The 10,734-nt window shown below is 52.4% G+C and overlaps 2 protein-coding genes across 2 annotated transcripts; both read right to left on the bottom strand.

Moving 5' to 3' along the window:
- On the bottom strand, positions 1 to 5,436 carry CALHM2 (calcium homeostasis modulator family member 2). Its single transcript, XM_010409344.4, has 3 exons — positions 4,782 to 5,436; positions 2,045 to 3,014; positions 1 to 1,961 (listed from the first exon to the last, which is right to left on the bottom strand). The coding sequence occupies exons 2-3, from the start codon at positions 2,585 to 2,587 to the stop codon at positions 1,545 to 1,547; spliced, it is 960 nt and encodes a 319-aa protein (XP_010407646.1). The 5' UTR covers positions 2,588 to 3,014; positions 4,782 to 5,436; the 3' UTR covers positions 1 to 1,544.
- A 1,778-nt stretch (positions 5,437 to 7,214) lies between these two features.
- On the bottom strand, positions 7,215 to 10,734 carry CALHM1 (calcium homeostasis modulator 1). The gene is made up of 2 exons (XM_010412939.3): positions 9,912 to 10,734; positions 7,215 to 8,529 (listed from the first exon to the last, which is right to left on the bottom strand). The coding sequence occupies exons 1-2, from the start codon at positions 10,458 to 10,460 to the stop codon at positions 8,062 to 8,064; spliced, it is 1,017 nt and encodes a 338-aa protein (XP_010411241.1). The 5' UTR covers positions 10,461 to 10,734; the 3' UTR covers positions 7,215 to 8,061.

The following is a 10,734-nucleotide window of genomic DNA, read 5'->3' as shown; positions in this document are numbered from 1 at the left end:
TAACTCTCATTTAATAATTTATTTCAAATCTCCTTGTGTGCAAGCCCCTCTGAGTTCTGTGGGTTTGAGCTGTTTTTTGAACAACTTAAGGCTTTTTGGTAAATGGCACAGTGTGGAAGGAAGTTGTACCTGTAACAAAACAGTTCAAGTAGAAAAAACAAACTTCTCTGTCGTGGCAGCTCTTTAAACAGTGTTGGGTACACAGGACTGACCCCTGGGAGAAAAGGACTGAGCAATGCCAGAGGAGCAGCTGTGAAGCCGTAGTCACACGGTGTCATGGTGAGGGTAGTAATTTTACACCTTTCTGGTTTTGCTTTCCCAGAGTATGGCCAAGTCCATAAAAGAGACCTTCTGCTCCAGGGGCCAATTAAGGCAGTGGAAAGAGTTTTAGAAAATTCAGTGGTAGATGGGTAGGGAGAGGGCTGCTCCCCCATCCTGTTCATGCTGTCCCTTGTTGCTCCAGGGCTGCAGTCCCAGTGCAGCAGATGGGTGAATGTAATGTGCTCTTTGGGCTGGCAGCTTTGTCATTCCCTTCCCCTCAGAGAAAGATGCTCCATTAATGCAACTGACTAACTATGGTTACATTGTACATACACTATATGTGTGTTTATATATACATATATGGAAAGCTAATTCTGGTTGAGGTCTTCCTGCAGCTTGCAACCCAAACAAAGGACTCTTATCCAATGGCTGGATGAGAAATTCAATGAGCTGCAGACAGTGGTGTGGCTCACTGTGGGTACTGATTCCTCTCAGTCTCCACCTCGCTACCTTGCCCCAAAACTGTTCTGCTGATGGTGCCTCCTCTGGGTTTATAAACTCATGGTGGTGACCATTTGGGTTCATTAGAGATTGCCAGGCACTTTAGTAAGAACAAAGGGAGTTTGCTGTCCTACCCAAATTTCGACTTGGTAATTACAGAGTGCCTTTCTGAATACCAGGAATATTGTGATTCCTCTTGCTTTAGTCTCTCAGTTTTTTGGTGTGTGGCTATGTTACTCACCCATTCCTTCCCAGATGCTATTGCATCCTCCTTGCCCCAGGAATTTACCCCCTGCTTCCATCTTTTCCCTGCATTGTAAAGTCTGTAAAGTGCTCTGGGACCTGCCTGTGTAACAGGCATCACACAAGTGTGTAAGATATTAATGTCAATAAAACAAGTAGGTGTATAGGGTGGCTGGGGCTAACCCTGCTGTGTGGGTGACAAGTGGGACTGCAGGAATCACAGTGAGAAACATTGTGCCCATCTCTTGCTCCCCAAGGCTTCTGCTGGTGCATCAGGCAGTGGGCTGCACTGGCAGCCTGGAGGTAAGGGCTGCATCTGCTCTTTGCTCCCCTGTGTCTCTGGGAACAGCAGTGAGATTGTTGTCTCTGAGGGAGGGGTTCCCCAGCTCGGGGTATTGCTTATTAATCTCTGCCTTGCGGCTATTGATTCCTGTTTACCTGCTGAGAGAAGTAATCCTGCTGGGAGGAATGTTCCCAGTGCACCTATACTGGAAGGCCTGCCAGGCAGTCTGGGGAAGTGCTGCTGGTGCACATCTGTCTTAGGAAGCCAAAAACAGCAGTTCGTGGCCTTCTGGGGTTGGCCCGTTCCCTTCCACCCCTTTGGCCCATTTGTGGAGGCGGCTGTAGAGGGGGAAGCCCTTGTTCTCCCGGTAGATGTAGACGCCTGTGATGGCATTCCACTGGGGGCTCGGCTGGACACCCTCCACTGGGAACTCCTGCACCAGCTCCTTCTCCTCTTTGTCCAGTGCCACAAAGCCAAAGAACTGTTTCACGTTCTTGGCTGCCAGGATCCTGGAGTGGACCTCGGCCGTGCGTCGGAAGAGCTTGTCCTCGTTGGAGCGGTACTGGGCCCAGTAGGCCTCCTGCCGGTAGCTCAGCGGCGAGCAGCAGTGCTTCAGGCACTTGGTGAGGAAAACCAGGACCGCAACAATGCCGATGAGCAGCCAGCCAAAGAGCTGGGAGAGAAGAGAGAGGCTGCATTAGGACATGGCAAGGTGGTCTTACCCACTCCCTGTGGCCTTCTCCCTGGAGTGCCTACCTGGGACTCGTATCTCAGCCTCCGTGTCACCTCGTCCCTGAACTTGGTGAGGTTTGCTGGGACGTCTCTACAGGGGAACTTGGCCAGCACCTCAGCCCCATACTCAGATGGAAACTTGTCCAGGGAGGATGGCTTGACAAACTCGCTGAGGGCACAGATGTAAGCTTCCCCACGCAGCAGCGAGATGACCGACCAAGTGATGGGTGCCACGGATGCCCGGCCCATTATGGAGCCGAAGAGGAGGAAGGTGGCAGCAGCAGAGAAATTTTTGGTGCCACGCTTGTGGCACTCAGCCACCAGGTTCCAAGTGTGGTTGTTCCAGATGACACCAATGAGGAAGAGGGCCAGGGCTGGGACACCGATGGCCGCCAGCCCATAGATGTAGTTGCGGGCAGGGGAGCAGGGGCAATTGAAGGCAACAACTGAGAAGAGCTCCTCACTCCCCACTGTCCCCAGGGCCACCAAACCATTGAAGATCATCACATCTTTGCTCTTGAAGAACAAGGAGAGGAAACGGAAGTTCTCAGCGACGAGGGCGGCCATCTCGTCCGTGTGCTGCAGTGGGGGGCCGTGCTGGCTCAGCCCCCAGCACTGAGGAACACTCCACTGGGGGGTGAAATGGCCTGGTGCTAGCTGGTGTGCAAGGAGCTGTTCCAGGAGCAAGACACCTTCACTGATGTCCCTTCCTCCCACCTGGTGTCCCAGTCTCTGGAGCTGGTTGCTGATACCAGGGTTATTTCAAAAGGGGCTGAAAAGGGACTTTGCCTAAGCAATATGTGAAACCTCAGCCATTTTAGTTTTCCACTAAGCCCTCCAAAAGCTTCACTACAGCAAAGATGACAGGTGGGACATCTCTTTCTGTCCCTCTCAATGGCATGTTTGTCCTCTTTCCTTCTCTTTGGTTTTAGTCACCTCCCGCAGAGGTAATTCTTGTCAGCGTCACTGGCAAACTCTTGATGATCTCCCAAACCTGCAATGAAGGAGGACACCATGTTACTGGGAAAACTGGACCAGAGCACTGGTACTAGGATGTCCCCAGCCCTGCCACTGACTCACACTAGCCCAGACACATGTGGCATGTGAGTGCTGGCATTGTGCTGCTTTGAAGGTGCTCTGTGTGGCTTTTGCCTCCCTCTTTAGACCTGGTGAGTTAATATTTATTAATAGACACAGGTATGTGAGGAAGGCAGCAAGGGGTGCTGTGAGACATCCCAGCAGAGTTGGGAGCACAGAAATGTGTCATGGGAGGGCCAGGCAGGAGCAGCCTTTGCTGAGAAGGGTGAAGGGATGCTTGGGCGCTGTTGCTACCAGCAGGAGAAGTTACTTTCTGGAAGAGCAGAGCTTACCTTGATGACCCCGGATACAAACACCAAATGCTGATAGAGCTGAGACAGCAATTACATGAGCTTTTGCTAGGATTAGGTGTGGCAGATGATCTCCCATCCCGCAGGTGGTTGACATAATTGTACTCCCTGTCCTGGCCTGCAGTCCCAGCTCAGCCTCTTAATTGCTGCCCTGAGACTGAGCCCCTCAACCTGCAACCTCAGTGCCAGAAATGCTCTTCGGTGCCCTTTGCCTGTGTTATTCCTCACTGACAGGGCTGCAGGCACTTGGGGACAAGGAGGGCAAAGCATGTGCCCTGATTTTTTTTAAGGGCAGAGAAATAACTGGGGAATATATCCACACTCTCTGCAGTGATGTCCATTCCCCCATCCCGTCTGCAAGCTGGATTCAATTAATTTCTTAGCTGAGTTTCCATCAGCCCTGCATCCCCACAGGGTTTCTTCTCAGGACACCTCAAGCACCTTGCTAGCTCTGCGAACCCTCACCCATGTGACAAAACCCACTGGCCCCAGGGGAACTGCTGTCACCAGGGTTTGCTGGAGACAGGAAGGACCTGGGCACCCAACTAACTGCGTCTGGCAGCTTCCACAGTGCTGGAAGCACTGGCACACATCCGGGGCTACCTGGGAGCCCTGGCCCACAGGGCTGCCCCGAAGTCTTCCCTGGGCTGCCCCCAACTGCAGGGACAAGACTTCAGGGACATTCATGCAGGAGAGACTTTAATTATGGTCTTTTGCTCAAGGCTTGCTCATACACTGTGCTTTAAATCACTACTGTGCCTCATTTTATCTGCTACCTTAACAAATCCCCCTTTCTCCATGGGGCAGGGGAGGGGAACAGGGGCAGAAATTCGGCCTCTGTTCTTTGCTGTGTCTAACTCATAGCAATCCCTTTAAAGTCACACTGTGATATTGCTGAGTTCAAACGCAAACAGCCCTTAATGTCTTCCTGCAGCTTTCCAGTTTTCCATATGCAAAACTCCCTCTGCAAAGGAGACAGATGAGCCAAAAACTGCCAGCATGTGATGGGCAGCCAGGCCTCCATTTCCCTGTTTGGTGGAACTCCACATTTGCAGCCAGATGCTAAACCCACAAACTTGTTCTAGTTCAAGCATCTGTTGTTAGTTACCCACAAACAGCTCTGATAAACACGGCCTTGTGACCTTCCTGACAGAGGCTGGCAAACGGCAAAGCAAAAATCTGAGGAGCTGGCAAAGAGAAGTATTGGCCATTTGGATGAGGTTACCCTTCCTCTGCTTGGTAGTTATGGTCTGGGAGAGAGGGTTGGGTAGAAGGGGAGGAGAGAAAGTTGTTTGCAGCAGATAAGATTTTAGGACCCTCTGTTTCTTTCCCCAAAATACATATGAAAGCAAGAAAAAAATCAAGTAACTCACTTGAAAAAGTTGATGAAACCAGTTGTGGAGCCTTCTCAGCCCTTCCTGTGTTTTTCGCTCAGGCTCTGGTCGCAGGGGGGTTTCCAGCAGCACACAGGGCTGGTTGTGCTGGAGTCGGGATGCAGCCGAGGCTGGTCTGATGGAAGTGGGAGCTTTCGAAAACAGCCTTAATAGTTTGAAAGGCTTCCTTATTCAGTTTGAAACATGCCCTCCGCTGTCGGCTTTTGGGAAGAGGGAGGAGGTTGTTCTCAGGCCGTGAGCTTGGGTGGGGCAAAAAGCAGGCGCTTGGCTTCTGCTGTGTGCACGGCTGAGGTTGTGCCTTTAAAAAGAAAAAAAAAACAAAGAGGAAATGAAAAGCTCAGAGAATGAGTCATTGGAAAAAGCACATCGTGCTTTCTGAGACTCAGGATGCAGATGTGCAATGGCTGGCCGGGATGGCCGGGAGTTTGCCTGGAGAACGGGAGCGATGAGGCACGTTGCAGGGGTGCAGAGGGGAGATGGTGGATCCCCCTAGCCGGAGTCATGCCGGTGGGAACCACCCTAAGCAGGCAGGAACAGCGCGGGAGAAACCCCATGTCCCATGGGAAGGGGCAGAAACTTCTGCTGCAGCGCATGGGAGCTGAGCTGGCTGAGCCAGCGGGAAGGCACCGCCTGCGTGGGTTTTCGGGGCATCACAAGCTCTGTGGGGTGCCAGGTTCCGCTTCCCCCTACCCGGGACCGAGCAGTGGGGCTCCTGCAGCAGGCTGGGGGCTGAGCAGGGCCGGGGGCCATGTGTGCAGGGCTGGGCACAGCCTGATTTTGGCGAGTGCTGTGCATTCCTGCCTGGCTCAACTTTTCCGCTCGCTGCTTCCTCTGCTTGAGCGATGCTTTCGAGGCAGCCGAGGCTGCTTCACTTTATCTTTGCTCCCTCCTCTCCACCATCTGTCCCTCAGCTCCAACTCCTGCCAAGCCTGTTGCAGAGGCCGGAGGCCCCCGTTCTCCTTCCCCAGCCTCCTTGCCGTCTTGTCTCCGGGGTTAAACTCAGCCCTCCCCAGAGGATGTCTTCAGCACAGGCAAATCTTCAGCAACACCCACGTTCCCCTCCGCCCCGAGCAAGTCTAGGCTCAGCCCAGCGCTGGCAGTTCAGCTGAAGGGATTTTTGGACCATTTTCCTTCCCACCCTCAGATCTGGGGTCCTCGGGCGGGTTTTTGCTGCTCCCTGTTGTTTGGGTGCGGTGCATCCCTCGGCATTCCCACACCCTCGGTGCTTGCCTGGGGCTGTCTCCCCTGCCAGCTTGGTGGGGACCCTGGGGCTTGCTCCACGCTCAGGGCGCTGCTGTAAACTGGGATCAGCACCGGGACCGCAGCCTGGCTGAAATCCCAGGGATTTCCTTGGGAAGGGTTCCCTTGAAAGGGCTCTCCTCCCAAAGGCAATGAGCAATGTTCCCAAATTCCAGCACGGAGAGGAGAACCTGCCTGCTCTGTGACGATTCTGCAACTGCTGAATTTTTTGCACGGGGCAAAAGCTCTAGTTCTAAAAATCTTAATCAAAAGTCCAAAAGCTTCTCGTTGCAAATGCATCTAGTTATTTTGATACCTTAATGGCGATGCCATGGAGCCTGCCATCCCTCCATGCTGCTCGCCATTGTGGGGACACTGAGCGTGCCTTTCTCAGTGAGCTGCAAATAATAGGAGTTTAAAACCTTTATCTTTTAATCTCCTTTGCTTTGTAAATCAGGTTTTGTGCCTATTAATTTCTGGGCAGGTGCATTAATTAAAGTTTGGGTGTGAAGATTAATGACAAACCATGTCACGCTCCTTTCTCCTGGGAGTTGGCCAGATTCAGCCTGTCTTGACTACGGGCTTGCTAAGCTGCTCTCACAGCAGCCAGGAGAATTTCCTCATCAGTTTGGTCCTTTGTTCTCTTCTCTCCAAAGCCTCTGTGGAGTTACACACTGATAATTAGGATGCAAATGACAGCCACCTCAGTTACTGGTCAGCCATAATAAGTTGTTTCAACAGGAACACCGCAGCAGAAATTTCAAGGGGATGAACATCTCGGAAGGGATGTGGCAGAGCTAAAACTCATCCCTCAAAAGGGGTTTGCCTTCTGCATATTTGTAATAAAATCAGGGTCATTTGGAAACACTCTTCCGGGCTGCAATTTCCATGGTCACCTCGAGGGCCTGCATCCTGTCATCCCCAGTTTCTATGGAAGTGGGCAGCCACCTTGTATTGGGTAGCATTGGCAGTGACTTCCCGGCTTCTCCTCTGAGGGCCAGGGCTGGCTGCTGCTGGCAGCCACGCACTGGCAAAACACTTCAACTCACACAGCCTCAGCACCCTGGGCTTGGCCTGGGGGCTCTCTCAGCCCTTTTCATCATATCCAAGTAAAGAAACACCAACAGATTTTGTAAATAGCTTTTATAAATCCTGGTGTCTGAGCACAGAGCTTGAATGGTAAGCCTGAATTATTTATTTGGCTCCTTAAACAAACACCCAGGTGGGTTTTTAAAAACAGTCTTTGTGTCAGGGAGAGATACAGGAAAAATTGTAAGAACAAATCGTCCTGAGGCAGCTGCTCCCTGCTGCTAAGCCGTATCTGCTCTCCTTGTCCAGACAATTCCCTCAAGGAGCATCTCTGTGGAATCCTCATTTAATAGTCCCTGTAACACCAACCACACTGTTTCTGTCACAGGTAGTGTGGTATGGGATGTCTCTTCACTAGCTCATTACTTCGGTCAAATTTATTTTAAAGCTTTTCTTGGCTTGGGAGCTGTGTGTCTGTGGGGATGTAGTGTGTGGAGGGGTAATGTGATCTTTTAGGGTTTCACAACTTGGCAGGAGAAAGGGGCACCCCCAGCTTGTTTCCCCACCAGGGGGTTTTTAATACTGCCTAAACCCACATGCACTGCTCCGTGCTGAGTACGTCATAGAAGAGAGGAAGTGGTAGTGTCTGTCTTGGCAACTGCCACAACACAAACCTGGTGCTTGGTGGTGTGGGACACATGGCACATCTGGCTGCCACATCACACCCTTCAGCATCCCCAGGGCTCGTCCATCATGGCCTTGCATAATTGTCCCTCCTGGCACAAAACTCGTTACCTGTATTACCAATGCTGTAGGACAGGATGTGAGAGCAGATGGGATCACACCAGCTCCACTGAGCCTGTTGGGTGCCTGTTCCCCTGCAGCCGCTGTGGCACCGGCCCTTGCCTGTGCCCTGGCTCCTTCTGCCCTCTCTGCAGCCCATCTCACAGAAACACGATTTTGCTTCTGCACAGCCCTGCTGTGCAGCTCCTCACACCCAGCTGTAGTAGGCAGCTGTCTCTCTTCGGGGCACGGAGGGGTGTGTGGAGGGTTGCCCTTCTCCTGCCCAGCCATTTCCAGTGGGGAGGGCAGGTGGGTGGAGGTCCAGTGGGGGCTTGCATCTGTGCCAGCTCTTCAGGGCCATGTTCATGGTGCCCTGGTCGGTGATCCCCAAGAGCTTCTCAGCAGCTTCCCCTGCATCCGCAGCGGCTTTCACGGGCAGGTGGCAGCGAGCAGCCACCAGGTCTGTGCTCATGCCCTCAAAGAACTGCTGGATGCAGACCTTGGCAAAGCTCCTGGCATGCTCTGCACATGTCTCGTCGAACAGCTTGCGTTCAATGTCGATGTAGTGGGACCAGTATCTGCTCTTCAGGAAGGCAGCCTGGCTGAAGCAAGGCCGAAGGAATCGGACCAAGAAAGCCAGCGTGGTCATTAGCAGCACAAAGCACCAGCCCAGAGCCTGCAGGGATGAAGGGGAACCAGAGCTATCACGGAGCACATGCCCAGCAGAACCAGCCAGCAGAACCCCCCTGGTTTGCAGACAAGCCTGGCTCCACTTGCGCTGTTTGACATTTGGCTGTGTTTACACTGCAAAGTTGGATGAGGAGGCCCTATGAACCACGTCAGTGCATTTGCACTGGAATTTTGTTCAGTGCATTGACACAGGCAGCACCTCTCTCTTCTTGCCTTGTAGAGCATCAGCACTGACCATAAATAACACCAGGGCTGAATCCTGTGCCCAGCCCTTGGTTCTGCCTCCGATACGATGGTGCCCCACCTGGGTCTAGGATAGCCTGTGTCCTCTGACTTGCAGTATTGTTCCAGATACTCCCTGGTTTATGCAGCTGTCTAATTCTTTTTCTGAGCTGTTGAACTTAGTAACATCTACTGTGAATGAGCAGCAGTGAAAGCTCCCCTGTTAATGGGGTCTGACAGGAAGGGTGAGACAAAGGCAGAGCCAGAGCCAGTCTGTCTTGTTCACCATCAGTCTCAGCTCAGGCTGCCTCCAGACTGTACTGGCAGAGCTCATGAGGTTCAACCCCCCTGGAAATGCAGCCCCCTAAAAGAGCACCTGGGGGGAGAGGTTCTATGTGGGACCTTGTTTTTCAGCTCCTAATGCTTTCCAGTTGGGGTCTACCTAGGAAAATCTGCTTTGTGTCTTTGGAGAAGCCCCTGTGGCTCCATTTCTCTTAAAGGAGATAATAATTAATGTCTGCCCTAAGGAGGTCAGGCAGAAGAGCTGCTTATAAACAGGAGTACATGAGTGACAGGTGTTTCAGACCATCTTGTCTCCAGCATGGCCAGGAGCAGAGGGCTTGAGACCAATTAAGCACAGGACAAGTGGTTAGTGGCACATCTTCATTTGTGGTTCCCTGGGATGGTTAATAAACACACACTGGCTGTTCCCATGCAGCAGCAGAGACAAGTGGCATTGATGGTTATCAGTCTGTTGCTTGCACACGTTATAATAAGAAGCAAGAGCAACTGATGGGTTATTGGGGAGGGTGACAGCCCACCAGCCACTGAGTAAGATCCATCTCAGCCCCTTCTGAACTTGCTCTGAATAAAAACACACACACAGTTTGGCTGTCACTGCTCTGCAGCCCTGGGCTGCCTAGGCAGGAGAGGGGGTCAATTATCAGGATGACCTACAGCTACAGCCTCTGCACCACACTGGAGGCATAACTCCACAGAGCTGAGTCTGAACACACCTTGTATCCCTGTGAAGTCACCAGTGTCTCCTGCTTGATTTCAACAAGGAGGTTCTGTTGAGGGAAGAGCTAAGGCTGGCAGTGCCTAACCCCAAGCCACCGGGGACAGCACAGCCATGGTGCCTCTTACCTGTGAGATGCAGCGCAGGTACCTGACAGCCACTTCATTGGCAATGAGCTGCTGCCCGTCGTAGATCTCCTTGCAGGGGATTCGGGCAAGGACCCGCTGTATCTCCCCCTGGGAGAGATGGGGGTGGCTGGCATTGCCCAGGGTCTCCACGGGCACCGAGGTGCAGAAGGCACAGGTGATGCACTTGCCATCCAGCAGCGTCACCGACACCCAGACTGCGGGGGCGATCATGGCCCGCTGTGCCATGGAGCAGAACATGTAGCGCAGGACAGCTGGGTCCTTCCCCCGCTGGCCCTGCGGCCGCCTCCACTCCTCTGCCAGCATGGAGATGTTGTTGTTCAGCACAAAGCCCAGCAGGAACAAGATGAAGGGAGGCACCAGGAGGATGCCCAGCCCATAGGCCAGGTTGTAGTGTGGCAGGCAGGGGCAGTTGAAATCAAAGGCTGAGTACATCTGGGTGCTGGCAAGGGCCATGATCCCACAGATGCCGTTCATGAAGGACTCCTGGTTGGACTGGAAGAACTGGAAGATCATCCGAAACTTGTCCATCTTCGCTTGATTCCTTCTCCCACCAGGGTTCAAGCTGTGGCCTCAGTTTATTTCATTCTTTCAGATTTCCTCTTCAAGCATGGCATCACCAAGTTTCTGTGCAGTTCACTGTTTCATTCATGCACTCTTACAGCCCCAGTATTTAAAGTAGAAAATTAAAATATTTTTTCTGCTTATTTTGCTGCTTACAAAAGTTTAGAGTTTGCTTCCTCCTGCTCTTCTTTGGATCTGGGACCTGGGTTGTTTCTGGTTTGCAAAACCTGATTTCACTATT

Source organism: Corvus cornix, chromosome 6 (genome assembly GCF_000738735.6).
Source record: "Corvus cornix cornix isolate S_Up_H32 chromosome 6, ASM73873v5, whole genome shotgun sequence".
In the NCBI taxonomy this organism is placed as follows: Eukaryota; Metazoa; Chordata; class Aves; order Passeriformes; family Corvidae; genus Corvus; species Corvus cornix.
The sequence above is the reverse complement of the archived record's forward strand: the minus strand, read 5'-3'. Positions and strand labels throughout refer to the sequence as shown.

Excerpts from the sequence above, each read along its gene's own strand:
- CALHM2 (XM_010409344.4), bottom strand. The coding sequence starts at position 2,587 with ATGGCCGCCCTCGTCGCTGAGAACTTCCGTTTCCTCTCCTTGTTCTTC. Across the intron at positions 1,962-2,044 it reads GGCTGAGATACGAGTCCCAG|CTCTTTGGCTGGCTGCTCAT; the intron begins GTAGGCACTCCA and ends CTTCTCTCCCAG.
- CALHM1 (XM_010412939.3), bottom strand. The coding sequence starts at position 10,460 with ATGGACAAGTTTCGGATGATCTTCCAGTTCTTCCAGTCCAACCAGGAG. Across the intron at positions 8,530-9,911 it reads ACCTGCGCTGCATCTCACAG|GCTCTGGGCTGGTGCTTTGT; the intron begins GTAAGAGGCACC and ends TCATCCCTGCAG.